This window comes from Equus quagga, chromosome 10 (assembly GCF_021613505.1).
Source record: "Equus quagga isolate Etosha38 chromosome 10, UCLA_HA_Equagga_1.0, whole genome shotgun sequence".
Lineage (NCBI taxonomy): Eukaryota > Metazoa > Chordata > Mammalia > Perissodactyla > Equidae > Equus > Equus quagga.
Genome location: NC_060276.1, coordinates 82,137,366 through 82,155,139, shown reverse-complemented (window position 1 = coordinate 82,155,139; position 17,774 = coordinate 82,137,366). Strand labels below are relative to the sequence as shown.

The window sequence follows — 17,774 nt, the reverse complement described above, 5'->3', positions numbered from 1 at the left end:
TCCTAATTGGTTGTTGTAGCCTATTGTTAGTTTTACATCAAATTTGTGCTTCTTTCACTTATCCTTTGAACTGGTTGTAATACCTTACAATTTCCTCCTTAATTAGTTAAATAAAATCTTTAACATAGGTTCATTTTTATATTATTATAAGAGTTAAGATTTTACCTTTTTAAAAAATTATCTTTTAACATTTGCAATGAATTGTTATTGTCCAATACTACTGAAGTAGATTTGATAAAATTTAATTTAAAGGTTTTGCATCTAAGTTCACAAACTGAATAAAATATTCTTTTTGGAGCAGTCAGGTGTTGGTATCAGAGTGATGCTAGCTTCAAAAACAACGTGAATAAGGGCAAGATTTTCAATTCTGTAACAATGTTATAGAATTGAACTTGGCTATTCCTAGAAAGTTTAAAGGAATTCACTGATAAAAACACCCATCTAGGGCCGGCCCGGTGGTGCAGCGGTTAAGTTCACACGTTCTGCTTCTTGGTGGCCCGGGGTTCACTGGTTCGGATCCCGGGTGCAGACATGGCACTGCTTGGCAAAAAGCCATGCTGTGGTAGGCGTCCCACATATAAAGTAGAGGAAGATGGGCATGGATGGTAGCTCAGGGCCAGTCTTCCTCAGCAAAAAGAGGAGGATTGGGAGTAGTTAGCTCAGGGCTAATCTTCCTCAAAAAGAAAAAAAATCCATCTGGTTCTAAAGTATTTTTGGAAGTTTCTCTTTGATAGTTGTTTTCGATGTTTCTACAGTTACAGGTCCATTTAGTTTTTGACTTCTCAAAAATGCTTGGCATTTAACAGTTTATTACATATTTTAATTTCTCTGAGATTTTCAATTTTATTAAGGTACAATTTTAGTATCCTATAATTTAAGAAAGCTTTGTATTTGTTGTTATATTCCATGTATCATTTAAATTTTATTTATAATTCATCTTTGTTTTCTTGATTAAATTTGCTAAAGGCTTATCTACTTAATTTATCCCCACATAAGAAAAACCTACCCCTTGGCTTCAGATTATATTGGATTCTTAGTCATGTAATTTCATTCTTCATTTTTAATAATGAAATATTTAAGGTTATGAATTCACTTCTGAACATTGCTCTCAAAGTTTTGATAAGTCGTGATCTCATTTTTGTTATTTTTTATTAGTCTGCTAGTGTTTCTTTGGTCTAATACTTGCATTTAAACGTGTTCTGAAATATTCAAGCAGTGGAAGACGTTTAAATTTGTAAAAGTTTTGCATTATCATCAGAGAACAGGGCAAGTGTAAGTTCTACTTGTAGAACTTTGTAAGACTTTGCAAAGGTTTTCTTTGTGGCATACCATATGAGCATTTAAAAAAATGTTCTCTGAATATTTCAAAAGAGGGTGTATTTGCTGCCTATAAAATATAATTTTTGATATTTATTAATTAAATCTGATGTATTATGTTTTTCAAATATTCTAAGTACTTATTTTTTTGGTCTACCTTATCTGTCATACCTAAATTATGTGATCGTCTCCCATACGGAAGTTTCTATAATTTTTCTTCTCATATTGCAAACAATTTTTTCTTTACATATTTGGATGCCACTTCTTGTTTTGCAAAAAGATAGTTCATGAATACAATATCCTCGATATAGTTTTGTCTTCTAGCAATATAAAATGAATCTCTTAGGACCAATATGATTGTATGATTATTCTTTTTTTTTTCCAAATAGCTAAATGACATGGTCAGATGCCTCATTTGGAGAAGGGATTGACTGGAAGGAGGTGAGACCAAAAGATGAGAAACCTGTGAGAAGGCTCTTAACAATAGTCCAGGTAAGAAATCATGGTGATTGGATTAAGACAAAGGCTACAGACAGGTTTCAGCAAGTAGACTCATCAAGACTTGGAATTACTTGGATTGAAGGGGGCTGAGGCAAGTGAGAAGAATTGAGGGCAACACCTAGATTCCTGACTTAGTTGACCATTATCTGAAAGGCAATATAGGAGGAAAAGCTGGGCTGACTTTTCAGAATAGGCCATTTTGTCAAGTTCCTTCTTTTTATACTCATCCCAAAGACCTAAAGCTCAGTGTTGAATCTTTGTCAGTTGATTGTTTACTCAAACCAAAGTCTTTCTATCTTAGTATAAGACACTAGACTAAATATTAAATTTCAGGGAGATCACATTTCTTTTATGTGCTAGGAGCTCTTTCATAAATTTGAGGAATAATTTGGACAAAACAAGAGGGAATAAATGTCCTATACCATCCCCAGGGCAGTCCATAGGTGAAGGTTAAGTTCTCCACAAGAGGGCAGCATCACCTAATAAATCATATCATTGACTGTCTCCTTCAATAGGGGCTGAGAAGAACCTAGACAATTTGGTTCAGGGAACCATAGCAACTGCCACACCATGAAAACCAAATAGCCCTACTATTTCCAAGGCCATAATTATAGCTACTCCTAAATGACTGGTAGTGGCAGATGTTGCTACAGCAGGGAGAAAGAGGACATGCAGCTCACCGAGGAAGGATGAGTGGGTGACACACCTGAACACTCTCATTTTTATGACTGACTCAGAATCCACCCTGAATGATGTCTAAATTCCCTCTAAGTGCTGGTATGTCTGTATAACCAGTATCTCACAGGGACTTTTATTTCCCGTTCAGACCTTTGTCACCCCTAATGGTTTCCCAGAAAATCATGTTCTCTGAAGGTTAGGTTGCAGAGCACACTACAGTTCTGATGCTCTCCTTATTTAATAATGCTTGGTTACTCCAATTTTGCTGCTTTTATACCATACAGAAAAGAATGGGACTGAAATTCACTGAGAACTCAATATGTGAAAGGCATTTTACAAAAATTGCCTCATTTAATCATCACGACAATGCCATCATGTAGGAACTATTATTTCCCACGGATCTATCTGATTCCAAAACAAAAACTCTTCCAAATTCACCAAGCTACTCCTCCAAGAAGCCTTATTTAAAACCTAAATCATGATGGCTTCAAGATTGAGTCAGTGACAATTTGTCTATTGTATAAGGCATTACTTAACACATCACCTCCTATGCAGGTACATGGGCAGGCATGGTGTGATCTTGGGTACCAGCAGGTAATATAACAAATCAGTTGGATCCTATATAACCTCACCCTTACTAACTCAAAACCCTTTCTCCCTAAGTATTCTCTCTTCAGGACAAATCATTTGGATCTAGAGACTGAGAAAAATGGAATAATTAAAGATGGCTTCTGTGTTTCTGGCTTAGCTGACCAAGGGCATGGTGGTCCCAGTCACTGAGATAAGGAGCTTGGGAGGGGAAGATGACATGTTAGGTTTTGAGCATGTTGTGTTTGAAATGCTTCTGAGACATCTAAGTGTCTAGTAGGAAGTTGGCTATACGGGTCTGGGGCACAAGAGATATAGTCATCCACATATAGATGATAACTGAAGCTCTGGAACTGGGTGAGGTTTTTCACGGTATATTAATGAAGTTAGAAAGGGTGGAATTATGGGAAACACTAACATTTAAGGGATAGTCAGAGGAAAAACAGGTAGTAAAGGAACCTAGTTTAAACAATGAACAGAGAGGTAGGAAAAGAACAAGGAAATGGGATATCTTGAAAGCAAGAAACAAGAGTTTCACAAAGGAGGGCATAATCTAGAGCAATAATGTCAAATGCCATATATAAGTCACATATAATGAAGACTGAAAATAATCCACTGACCTTGACAATTAGGAGGTAATATATAGCTTTTGACAGAGTAGTTTCAGTGAAGTTCTTGGGGTTAAATTCAGACTACAGTGGGTAGAAAGCTAAATGGTAGGTGAAGTGGAGACAGTGAGTATAGACTTGCCTTTTGAGAGACTAAGTATGAACAAAAGGAGGAAGATGGGGTAACAGCCAGAGGGAGAACTGTTTGTGGGAAGATGCTTTCAACTGTTTTTCTAATAAAAATAATTAAGACGGAGAAACTTAGGCGTATGTATAGGATAAAGGAAACAAACTAATAGAAAGGGAGAAGCATGAGCTCCCGTAGTACAGAGCAAAGATGCAGCAGCAAAATAAAAAGGCCATACGGAAAGCTCGCCAATAGGCAGATGTTTGGCAGCAGCAGAATGACTCAGCCCAGAGATGTCCTTACCTTCATTCTGCTTATGCCACTCCACTTACCTGGAATGCCTTTCTCCTCTTGATCGTCAAATTCTACCCACCCTTTAGCTCAAATTCCACTTCCTCTATGAAGTCTTACCCTATCAGTCTCTTCTGAAGTGCTCTTTCTCTTGAACTCTAATAGCAATTTCTGTCTGAAAAATTCATTTGGCAATCACCCCTCATCCTGTGAAATCTCCTTAAATAGCTTTCTTAAAAATGTATTGTCACATGGTGTCTTTTCTCCCATGTTAGACTGTACACTCCTCAAGGGCAGGGTTTCTATCTTAGAGTTTGCCACAGCCTCTGGAATGCCTACCACAGCTGGTAGGAGGGTCTCTTTAAATCTACGTGGTTTAACAGTAGCAGCCTGTTATGAAGGAGGAGACAGAAAAAAGACTGGGTTAGGTAGGGCCTTGGTGTGTATTGAGTCATTTAATTCTCTCAATAGCAAATAAGGAAATTGAGTCTTGCAGAGGTAAAATAAATTTATCCAAGGTGACACAGGATGTGGCAGTACCAGGATTTGAACCAAAGGCCCTTTCTTCTATGTCATTCTGCTCAGTCGTCTGCAAAATTCTGTTCATGTGAATACCTCTTTCCTTGATGATACTCATAGAGATATGACTCTATTGAGGGTTTATTACCAACCAAGCGGTTTCAGCAGCCCCTGAACCTCACAACAAATCTCCCTGTACCTTACCTCCTGACAATCAGCTTGAGGATCCGGAAGGAGCCTTTGATGAGAATGAGGGCCTCTTGGCGGGAGCCATACAATGGAGTGCCATTGATATTCACCAGCTCATCACCAGTCCTCATCTTCTGGGACAAGGCTGCCTTGCCCCCATCTTCAATCTGCGTTGCAGAGAACAAAAGAGAAAGCAGGTGGTGAGGTGACCCCTTCCCCAAAATTCTACTTCCTGGCTCCTCCCAAGCTCTGAACAACAAGTAGTACTGGGGGATAGCTCTAGAAGGCTCCAGGGAGCAGCTAAGAAGCCGATCATAGGCCATTATTTACTGAAGGCGAAGCTTGGGCAAGCTCTTGAGGAAGGAGGCAACACAGAAATAATGCAGTCTTTGCCCTGGAGGAATCCACAGTCCATGTAGGGAGCCAAGCACTTCTAAATAAGAAAATGATGCTTGGAAGTAACCCCAGAGTGTGGGCTAAAGTAGCAGCATGGCATAGCACAATGTGCGTACAAATTAGAGCCAGAAGAGCCAGGCTCTAGCAAAATGAGCTTTGGCAAGTCTTTTCCTATCTTTGGGCAGACTTTGAAGTCTGACAAACTTGAGTTTGAGTCTTGGCTCTAGTACTTCCTAGCTGTGTGACTCTGAGCAAGTTACCTACCTTTCTGTGTCTAAATGGCCTCATATGTGAAATACAGATAACAAGAGTACCTACCTCACAGAGTTAGTATATGAAGTGTCTGGGAGCAATGAGACCTCAATAAATGTGAGCTCTGATTATTACAGCAAGTGGGGGTTGACTCTGAAGACTCTGAAGGTAGCTTCCAGCTCAATATTCTGTGAGTGGAATTGCAAATTCAAAAAATACAAAGTATGTGCAAAGTAACTGATCATTTATCTATGTTTCTTCAATATGTGCCTAGCACAGTGCTTCTAGTTTCTGGCACATAGCGGGCATTCACCAAAAGCTGGGAACATAGGTGTTCACCGTTATACCACAGGCTACAGAATTTCCATTGACCAGGGCAATCTTGGCAAGAAGGTGATCAGGCTGGGGGGCACTGAAAGCAAAGGCAGAAATAATAGCTGCTTGGGCAGGCAAAAAGAAAAGCAAAGCAGAATGTCCCCCACAAGCGTCCTTGCCTACAACTACTTTTATGTGTAACATTCCTTCTACCACAAAGGTGAGTTTTACCTGTTGGAACATCAGTTCCACTCATGCTGGTGGGAGTCCTCTCATTCACCCATTCATTCATTCTGCAAGTTTTTTTTGTGACTTTCTAGCATGCACAGGACAACATGCTAAGTGCTAGAGATACAGAAAGGAACAAAGCACACCTAGCTCCGAGCCTCAGGAGTCGGTTACCATCTAAAGCTCACAGGTCCACGTAGCCGGTCAGGTAAAAAAAGGTCCAACCCACTGATGGAATCAGGAGGAGATGTTGGGTTTTTTTCCTCCCTGGGGCAAGGGAGGTGAGGATGATTAAACCATACAATCCTTAGGGAAAGGTAGATTCTAACTGGGGCAACTAAGGGCTGGTCTTCAGTGCAGGTGTTTTTGCACTTACTTCTACTCTTGTTCCAATCTTTCCCTCAGTCCTTTATAGTATCCCTCCAGTCTATCCCCACACTATGGTAGTCAGAATATTGTTGAGTGCAGGGAAAAATTTTAATTCAGGATTTTAAAAACCCCATCAAAGAAATCGAAATTCTGAGTTAAATCACAGACTGTTATTAAATTTATTGCTGCCAACCTGATAGTTTTTTTAAAAAAATTAACATTTGACAAATCATAGGTTAGCCAAATGACATCGAATATATATACCTTTGTTCCAGTACCTGGGCCACCACTCAAGACAACACAAGTCAAATATTGGTAAATGGGGAACAACTTTCAGCAAATTAATTAGGATCACACTCTTTATTTCCATTGTCATTATCATTATTACTTCATAATCACTGCTGCCTGCTGCCAAAAAAAAAGCAAAGTGTTGTACTTGAATTTCAGAAGTTCTATTTGAATGACTCATTCCTTTGGCATCCATGGAAGGTCCTCAGCATCAGGCAGGACTTTCAACAGGGATCAGCCATTTGAAAGGGCTTCCTTAGGCTAACAAGGAACCACAAACAGGGGTCTAATTAATGAATGCTAATAGATTTTTCCTGTTGATGTACATTAGTCTTAATTCACTCTACCCATTTTTTCATTCATACAACTCAATTATCCATATTACTGCTACCCACAGCAAGTCTTCCTTTCAATATGCATTGATAGTAAGTTACCACCTCGGGTTAATTAAGCACTTTGTTACATCAACAAGATCTGTTTATTCTAGGCCAGAAAATGAAAGGAAGGAACCTTTTAACTAAAACGCTTAATTATTGCTGCAGCAAAAGCTCAGGCGTTTTGCATGCCCTACTGCCATTTCCACTGCCACTGAGTCCTTTCAGGGACTCCTTGGACTACAGCCTCAGGCTGACTGTTCATGCCTCTTTCTCTGTTCCATGCCCTTTCTCAGTCACCAGCAGCATCCTCCTCAGGACAGATATGTTTAGTGTAATAACGACACTTCTGCACCGGTGTGAGGATTCACAGAAAACAAATCAGCAAATTATGGGCACCCAGCACAATCCCAGAGTCCAGACGGATTCAGATCAGGGAATGAAACTCCATTTGGTGGAAGATCCCTCAGACTAACCCCAAATTAGCCCTTTCCCCGACCCAGGACATTTACTGAGCTATGCAACTGATTCCTTCTTATTCCTCCTGACTTTTTGATGCTTTTAAAAATTACTGTTCATTAGTCTTTCTCCTCCCATCCTCCACCTCTAGATTCCTGGGATCCAGAATTTATTGTTTTGCTTCCTGACAGCCAGTTCTCCAGGTCAATGGCTCAACCACACATTTGTTTATATAAAAGATAAAGCATCTGTTCATTCTTCTAGCAAGGACCAGAAATGAAAAGGAAAGAAAGGAAGGGAGGAATGGAGGAAGGGCGGGAGGGAGAGAGGGAGGGAGGAAAGAAGATATATATATATATATATATATTCTTCTGTAAAAGGTTTTGTCTTTCCCTTCTCACCACTCCACTCATAACTCTGGCTGGGACCCAGGAAAGGTGTGAATCAACAATCTTGTTGAGAATAACATGCCCTGCTTGAGGGGCTGTATAGCATCCTTTGATGCTGTCCGTTCAGTAAGGCTGGTCAACTTTCCAGCTCTTCCTGAATCAGACCTTCAGGGTGGCTTTCTTGTTTCATCTGAAGTGTTGTGAATTCCAAGGTTGGACCAAGACACATTGGAAGGTCAGTATAAACACACATCACAAAGCCCAGTATAAACGATGGTTAACTTAGGTATCATTTTGGATTAACCAAGTGATGACTGGGCTAGCAGTGAGAAGTCCAAGTAATTGAAAATTTATAGCATAAAGGTCATATAACCAAAAGCCAGCTGATGTCTGGAAAGTTGGTAGAGCTAATTGACCTTGGAGAATCCCCTTTCCTGTCTTTTGACCTCTTCTACCCTTACTGTAAAATGTAGGGGTCTGACTAGATGACCTCTGAGGGCCCTTGGAGCTCTGACATTCAGTGACCTGTGAACAGTTAGAAAAGTCATGCATTTTCCTTCTGCTGACACAGATAATCCTGGCTTTTCGCTTCATTGTACTTTGCCTTCACCTCTGTTTCTCTCTTTCAATACTGACTAGTTAACATCCATCTCTCATTTCCCCGTGGTCTTTATCCATTGTTTCAGAGTGGTCCATCGAGGTTGGAAGACTTTAAAAAGCAAAGTTGGGACACTGAGAGAAAGAGATTCCTAAAGTCCCTGTGCTAATAAGCTGGTGATTTGGAAATCTTTGATGGATCTTCAATGAAGTATGAAATGCTCTATTAGCTGTCAGTAAAGTGACAAGTCAGCCCCTTGAGAGCAAAGGCAAAGAAAAATGGACTTAACAGCACTTACTGGCTTTTTAGTAGCTTTTATTTAGTCAGATATAGCAGATACTTGCTTGGGTCTCTTGAATAAACTTAGGAGATATGAGAAAGTGAAAGAAAGAAGAGTTGAATCAGTTTTTTCCTGAAAAAAAAAAATGCAGTCAGCAGGAGTAACATCATCTGTAACAAGAGCCAAAAGGCATTGAATGCCTATTACAACGGTGTAAGAGCAGCATTAAAAATCAGTGACATGATTGTGAATACCTCTGCTTGCTACAAGAAATTTATTGGAAAAATAGGCATTGACTGAAACTTTCTCGGCCAATTCTGGGAGCTTCTGGCCAAATAACCAGCCCATACTCCTACCTTCATCAGCCTGTCTATAGTCTAAGAAGGGAAACAATATCGTTAATTATTTAAAATGATGTTTTTTTTTTGCAAATAGACAGAAAAGGTCCACCCAGAATACAGTAGTTACATTGCTTAAAAATAAGAGAATATCCTCTGAATGTCTTTTTAGCACCCTTTAAAAGATTTTCAAGTTTCTAGTAACACTCCAGACACCAATTCAGCAATTCAGTTTTTTTCTGGGGAATCAATAGAGAGAAAATGTAGAGATGGAGATAAGCTGGACTTGAGAAATTTAACGATTAGGAAGTAGGATCATCAAATAATAGATAAAGACTGTGCTTTCTCTGAAACTTAGTTTAAAATCTTGAGCAGATCACAGGTTGGGGGCTACCTGTTTCTGATCTGCCCTCTCTCCCCCTCTTCATATCCCTTAGAGTCTGATCATGCTAGGAGAGATTAATCAGAGTGCCCTGGCCAGGGGAGATACAGGCTTTGAAACCTCTGCAATCTCTTTGCCTGAGCTTTCAATAGTCAGTCTGATTACAGATTGCAGACATACCAGCAGCCCTAACTTGTCTCTCTTAGCAACTCTCTCCCTTCAAAATCTCTCTCAAATTTCCAAAGTAGTGTAGATTAGAAAAATAAGAAACCCTGCTGTTCCTAATTTCATCTTCCCTACCTTATCCTAGCTTCCCAAAAGGCAAAACAGAAAACAAAAACCTCTCTCTTAAACAAAGGAGAATTCAAAAACAAGAGTCAATTAAAAAGAGCTAAGTAGGCCTGGTTCTAAGGAGTAATCCCTGTATGGAGATAGATTGAGGAGGAAGACACCAAGGGAGAAAGATATTCTTTCCCTCTACCAGCTAAGAAGCAGATGCCCAAATCCTACAAGGGGCTGCCCCAGAGTAGAAAGTTCTATGGATCAGGCCCATGGGCTCTCCTGACCTTGGACTGATGGAACTATGCTGTGCCCCACAGCATGACCTATCCCTACAGACAGATCCTTCTTCCACAGCTGCTTAATCACCATCTAGTGTACTAATCCTCACAACAAAGGTCCCCTAAGCTCCAAAGCACTAAATTTCCCTGGGGATTAGCCCAAGTCAAATTCTAAATATCTTTGCCAAAAACTCAGTCAGTTCAGAGCCAAACTCAGCTCTAGGAATCTGGTGATGAGGAAAGGGGTAGGGAGTCAAAAGTATTGTACACTACATTAGCAACCAAAAGCGAGTTTGTCTTTGCTCCTACCAAGTCAGATTGTTCTGCTATCTCCGTAAGTCAGGTAAGGGGGAACAAACATCACTGCGCAAGAGTAAACTCACGGTTTCTTACATTATTAGCAAATATGCTCATTAGGGTCCTGTTCACACTTCATTAGCTCTAGCCATTTGTTTACACTGAAGTCTTCTGCTCACATTAATATAATCAGTTTGTCAAAAATGTTAGTCCTTGGTGGTTAGAACAATCTCCAGAGTGGGGTGTATATACCCCGGGCTATGCACAAAATAATCTACTGGAAGGAGAGATATTGGAACTTCTGTCTATATTTAGGTTTATCTAAAAAAAATTAAAAAATCAAGCCAATATTTAATATTGGTGGTAGTAAATTATACCATCCATAAATAAAATTATGCATTTTGGGGACACATGCTCAAAACATTTTTACTGATGTAAATTTTTACTAAAAAAATTTAGCCGGACTATAGACTTAAATAAGAGGGCTAAATCCATAAAAGTTTTAGAGGAAAACATAGGAGAATATCTTTGTGACCCTGAGGTGGGCAAAGATTTCTTGGGCGGTATGCAATAAGTAATAACCATAAAAGAAAGAGTGCTATATTGGAGTTCATAAAAATAAAAAAAGTTCATTAAAATGTCACTAAAAAAGTGAAAAGTCAAGCCACACACCAGGAAAAAATATTCATAATACAGATATCTGACAAAGGACTTATAACCAGAATATTTTTTTAAAAATTCCTACAAATCAATAAGAAAAAGACAACCAATTAACAATTGGCAAAAGACTTGAACAGGCACTTCACTGAAGAAGACAGCCAAATGCCCAGTGGGCCTATGAAAAGGTGCTCAATATAATTTTTCACCAGAGGAATGCAATTTAAAATCATAGTAAAATATCACTACACATCCACTAGAACGCCTAAATTAAAAAGACTGAAAATACTAAGTACTGGAAAGAATGTACAGCAATTTGAAGTCACATTGTTGATGGGACTGTAAAATTGTACAACCACTTTAGAAAGCTGTACACCTTCTCTCTGACCCAGAAGTTCCACACTTAGGTACACCCAAGAGAAAGAAGTGCATGTGTCCACAAAAAGACTTGACTGTTCATAGCAGCTTTATTCATAATAGATAAAAACTAGGAACAACCCAAAAGTCCATCAAAACACACAAATACACAAAATGGCATACTACATAGCAATAAAAAAGAACAAACTACTGATTTGTGCAACAAAATGGATGGATCTCAAAAATACTACATTGCAGGAAACAGACCACACTACAACAATAAATACTATGTGATTCCATTTTCTATGAAGGTCAAGAACAGACAAAGCTATTCTATGGTGATAAAACCCAGAATAGTGGCTGCCTCTGGAGAGGATATACCGACTGTGAAAGCACATGAGCATAATTTTCAGGCTGCTGAAAATGTTTTACAAATTGATTTGATTGGGGTGCTGAGTACATGGAAAAAAAATATATATATATACCTAAAAATCCATTGAGATTTGTGCATTTTACTGTATAGATAAGTTATTCCTCAATTTAAGAAAAAAATTTAAAAATAAACACCACTAGACTATACAGACTATATTTCTGAGGGAGGGACCAACAATCAGGCACTATTTTCACATTCTCATAGCTTTAATCAAGGCGAAGCACTTCAGTTAAAGGGTAAGCCTTTACAATAGGGCTATAATTTATTAATTTGCCCATTGTTCCTCTCTGCTTTGAGACAGTATTCATCCGCCCCTCCCCTTCGCCCAAGAAGTGAATGATTTCAGTAGGAAGTGAAAATAAAGACAAACACTTCGTTTTCTTTACCAGACAACTGGTAAAAGTGAAAAGTTTTTTTAAAATCACCAACCACTTTCTATCTTGACATATCATAAAAACGGAATCAATCCCTTACCCAATCTTGGAGTCATCTAGTTCTACTCCTCCTGTCTATCCCAGATATGTCTCTTTCTCATAGTCCCCAGAGTTCCAGATACTCACTCTGAGAAGCAGAACTTCAGGTAAGGCCATTGTCACACAGGCAACTATCTCTTCTTCAGGCATCACTACTGCCTCCTATTGGGTTGCGTACGCTTCTTGGCTGTCTAGTAAGCTGTGAATTTCAGTGGTACAAATGAACAAAGAACCTTGCAAAGCTGATGTGGTAGAGAGAGCTCAGGGAGGACTGGGGTGAAAGAAACTGGAGGAAAGGATATGGTAGCATGCTAAAGATTTTGTTTCTGACTCCTGGCAACTAGAAGCAGTTGCCAGCAACAGAGTTCACTATATACAACCATGATATAAGCTACCTTGTACAAGATTAGAACAGTTTTCTAGACAAACCAGAAAGTCCTGATGCCCCCTAGCATTAAGAGAGCATAGTGTACAAATCTAGCGGGTGAGTCTAGATGGCTATAAAGACCAACAGTCTTTTTTATACCATCTAATATAAAAACATTGGAAATAAGATTTATTAACCTATTGGTGTTTATGAATTGTGCTTGTAAGAAATGCCCAAATTAAAACAAAAATGGATGTTAAATTCTACCAGATTACTAGAGAGAGATGGAGATAATTCTACTTGGATTAATATAATCTTTATTTCTCTAGTATCAACCCATTTTTGACATTAAAACTGTTCTTCAAGTTGATTAAAAGCATCTTTTTAACTTTCCAACTGAATGTGAACGAGTTAGATAAGTCTTTCAGCCCAGAGGATGTGATTAACTATCCGGAATCTGAACCATCCCAAAGCCAGGTTCACTCAATAAGTCATTGCCTGATTCCCTGAAGTTATTTATTTATAACCCATTATACAAAAAGCCAAAGACAGTTTCTAAAGAGTGCACATACCTAACATTAGTCATTTCTGACTGGAAAAAGACCAAAGGACTAACACCCTTTAGGGAAGGAACAAAAGGCTGCCTCTGGAAACCACTAGGCCTGCTCTACTGTCTGGTTTCTAGCTTACTAGGCATTCGTGTGCCCTCTGCCAGATGTGGACGAAGGGAGAGGGAGCTTCCTTCCTATTTTCCACAGCTGGGCCCCTGCATTCTGTTCTCAGAACATTGTTTGCCTCTGTCCAGGCCCCCTTTCCCCAGAAGTGATTTTAATCTTTGGTCTTCACTTAGCCTGCTGAACACTGTTAGATGAAGAGGGGAAAAAGAGGCAATGAATTTCTTACCCTCCTTCTGCATAACTGCTATCAAAGTGAACAACTTCCACAGAAACAATCTATCAATGTATATATGTATCTTGAAAAGGAATAACAACAATATTCGTTACTGACCCTAGGATAGATCCAATGTTAAATTAAACTGGCACACTACTGCTGCTTTCACATAGTACTGTAAATCTGGGAACAAGTTCTGTTCCAAGCTACTGTCCTATTCATACAGCGACTGAGAAGTGACATCCCATCTCTTTCCCGCTCAGCAGGATGTGTCAAATAACATAAAATTGAGTTTTCACAATTGAAAAAAAAAAGGAGAGAAATGCCCTCAATTGTTTGTGTGTTAGTGTTGGGTAGGGACTCTGACCTCAGAGCACATTTCCTTTTGCATTGCCAGGATTAGTTTTGGAATAAAATGAAGGAGGAAATGATGGGCATTTGAGTTCAAGATCTGGGGAATCAATAAGAGTAAAGCAGTACAGATTTCTCCTGATAGCAGGCTTGCCTTTCAGGTTAAGGCTGGATGAAAAGAAAGAACCAGATTTTTAGCTCCCGTCCCTGCTCACTTCCACTTCTCTATCTTAAACACAAAGGTAGAGCCCTGCCCCCTCTCCTGTAATGGCTGACCCCTTCTGATAGCAGACTCCACAAACCTTGGCACTAGGGATGTTCCTCATAGCCAAGAGCACTCTGGTGCTTTTCCTCCTCCCTCAAAACTTTCTCCAGCCCTCCCTAACAACCTCTCCTGTCTTCACACTCATTCTTCCACTCCCATCTCTCTCCCCCAGGCATTTGAGCTTGTTTTCTGTCTTAGCCTCCCCCCTACCCCTCACCAGTGCTCCTTCCTGGGTTTCTTATGGGCAAATATCAAGCACCCCTATCATTAACACCTGGCACTTATGTTCACTAATTAAATCAGACAGGGAGACCAAGGAATGATTCTTACAGTGTTAATAGCAGCAGATTAGAAGCCCTACACAATGTGCCCATGCCTGCCTTTTGGGCCTCATTTTTTTACACACACTACAGTCATACTGAACGTTCTGTTCTTCAGAGAGGTCAAGCCCATCCGCACCTCAGGACCTTTGCACTTGCTGTTCTCCTTGTTGAGAGCATTTTTCTCCTAGATCCTTGTGTAGCTCCTTTCAGGCATCAGCTCCAATGCTAGCTCCTCAGAGAAGCATTCTCTGACCCAAATATAAAGTAGGTTCCCTCTCTCTTTCCCCAATCCCAATTCCTGTCATTCTCCAACACATCACCTTGTTTTATTTCCTTCACAGAATTTATCATTTTGTATTATCTCATTTATTTTTATATATGTTTACTTTCTGTCAGGATACTTATAGTGGGAGAGACAGGCAATGTGTTTTTATAGCTCTATCACTGGCACTTAGGAAAACAAATGCTGTATTGAGCACATAGTAGTTGCTCAATAAATATTTGTTGAAATCAGAATTAGAAGGGACCTCAAGATATTACCCCACTCATTTTCCTGATTTTGGACAAGTAACATTATTTTCACTTTGCTGATCATATAACTGAGGTTCAGGGATGTGACGTGACTTGCCCAAGATAATCTATTAGGCTTAAGATATTTTCTTCTGGGTTGGCCGGTGGTGCGGTGGTTAAGTTTGCACGTTCTGCTTTGGCGGCCTGGGGTTCGCCGGTTCGGATCCTGCGTGCAGACATGGCATGGCTTGGCATGCCATTCTGTGGCAGGTGTCCCACATATAAAGTAGAGGAAGGGCCGGCCCGGTGGCACAGCAGTTAAGTTCGCACGTTCTGCTTCTCGGCCGCCGGGGATTCGCTGGTTCGGATCCCAGGTGCGGACATGGCACCACTTGGCAAAAGCCATGCTGTGGTAGGCGTCCCACGTATAAAGTAGAGGAAGATGGGCACGGATGTTAGCTCAGGGCCAGGCTTCCTCAGCAAAAAGGGGAGGATTGGCAGCAGATGTTAGCTCAGGGCTAATCTTCCTCCAAAAAAAAAAAAAAAAGATATTTTCTTCTGCAAGAATGTGACAAAACACTTTTGTTTTCCATGGGGATACTGCTACTCATGATCCTTAATTAGCAATGTAAAGAGTTCTGGGTAAAGAGGCACTGTAAGTCTCCAAGCCCTTTAAAAAGCATTATTCTTATTGACTCAGAATATTCCAAAATAATTATCCTTTGAGCTAAACATCTCCTGTTTGTGGTGAGTGCCCAGAGGTTACCGTTAGACTCTTAATTTGGTGGGAAGAATGAAGCTTTTAAGTAAATTTAGGTGCACGGAAACAATACCTTGTATCCATATATGATTCTCCTTAGTTTTTAACATTCTCAGCCTTAGGAAGTTAATTTAAAACACATACAAGCCCTCACAAACAGACCATGAACACTGGGAGATTTAACTGCTCCCAGCACCTGGGAATTCAAAGTAACATCTACTCCACCTTCCTGTGTACAGACATTACAACAGGCCCTTTCAGTTTACTATCCTTGAAAATTTTAAGAGCAAATCCAGATGATGGGCATAAACCAGATTCTAACTTGATTTAGTGCTCAGTTAACCAATTCCCTCAGACCCCTAAAAAGGTGTGTGTGGGGGGCCCTCACCAATGTCTGAATGAGAGTGTGCCCTGACCCAATTTCACGTGACCATGGTTCCTTCCTTAAAGGCCATTTGTTCAGCATTTAAGTGCAGTTTAGTGTTTATACCTGTGTGAGGCTTTTCATATAAACAAATCCACAAGTCAGAAAAAATCCTTTGTCAAGCCAGGTTTCCTGATTTGGGTTTTGGAAAAATATGCTCACCACGATATGACTTTAAAAAGTTTAAATATCTGTAGTATGCATTCAGCACTAATGGACAATACGTGATAGGAAAGGTTTGTCAGGTCTGATTCAGATTACCTGTGGCTGCTGTGAATTATATGGAATTACACAGAGTTTAATGGTTCTCTGGCAATTTGCCTTGGCTCAGCGCCAAGGCAGCTAGTGCTTCAATCAAACTGCTTTTCCCACTCCCACCCCAAGACAATTTCTGTTCCTGTCTACGTCTTGAGTCTATCCACGATGAAGCCCTCAATGACACCCTCATACAAATACCAGCTTTTTTTCCCCTTCTTTTCTGTCGCGTTTTCTTCTTTCTTCTTTATGGCTGGGTACATGAACTGCTCCTGTAGCTTTGTCGAGACAAACTGCCCGGCTAGTGTTTATGAAGAGAAGAGCTTTTAAGGTTTGATTAAAAAGGAGGAGCCAACAGTGAGAAGATGAGAACAGACAAATATCAATTGGCCTTATCCCTTTACTCTGCAGTACCATCGACTAGATCTATTTCACCCTTATCAGCATGGGCCCTTGACCCACCCTGTAGCGTGACCTAAGGTAGCAGCCCTCCCACGCCAAACAAACAGTTCAGGAATGCATTCCACCAAAGGCAGGTAACCCACCTGACAAAGAGAATCCCATCACATGGCAAGTTACCCTCCTCTCTTTAGGAAACAAACTGGCTCTGAGGCTGGGGTTCTGCCACAGATTGCTGGCATCACTTTCACAGAGTTGGTACAGTGAACAAAGGCCAAGTACACAAACAAAAGCCAGATGAGTCCACTGCAAACTTTGAAAAAGCCAAGTCCAACTCTGAGGCGCAATCGTCCTGTAGATAGCAAACATTCTGGGTCCAATCTTTCTCATGGATCCCTGTTCACCCCCGTGCCCCTACCCTCTCATAAAATGCACCTGGAGCTTCAGCAACAGTACCTCCTGCTCTTTGGCTGTGATTCCTAGGCCCCTTGCCCAACTGATTCCAAAGTCACATTTACTGGCCATACTAAGGAGAAAGCTCATTTTAAGAGACTAGCTGCCATAGAACCAGCAGGAGGGAAGGGCAGAAACCACAGGATTCCTACTCTGCACTGATTGCCACTAACTCATTTCAGCTGCTAAGGGGAGGCCCTGTTGGGGGAGCCAGCAGAGGAAATGGGTTCCATGTACAGTCCACTTTAAATTGTTCGCAAGTGCGTGCTTGAAAATAGTCTCTACTAAACATTTAGCATGCCCATTAGCACAAATCATGAAGCTTTAGGCTTTGCTGCACTGTTGGCCCAAACTGCCTAAGCTGCTTCCCTATGGCAAAGATGATTAAACGGTTGGCAAGTCAGATACATGCAGGAAGGATAAAGGAGCACAAAGGATGGTTAAACCTGGTCCCAGGAAGGATGGTTTAATGTGACTTTTAAGCACATAAAGAACATAGAGGGTGAGGACCAG

The 17,774-nt window shown here is 40.3% G+C and overlaps 1 protein-coding gene across 5 annotated transcripts in view; it reads right to left on the bottom strand.

The window, feature by feature from the left end:
• The window catches only part of SHROOM4 (shroom family member 4), a 209,544-nt gene that overhangs the window by 88,612 nt on the left and 103,158 nt on the right, over positions 1-17,774 (bottom strand). For 4 of the 5 annotated variants that reach the window (XR_006890312.1, XM_046673430.1, XM_046673426.1 and 1 more), the window contains exon 2: positions 4,834-4,985. Coding sequence is in view for 3 of the 5 variants with exons in the window: in XM_046673430.1 (XP_046529386.1) it covers positions 4,834-4,985 (152 nt within the window). In the remaining 2 variants the exon portion in view is untranslated. Of the gene's footprint in view, positions 1-4,833; positions 4,986-17,774 lie in introns of those variants that run through there. The other variant, XM_046673427.1, reaches the window with a different exon arrangement.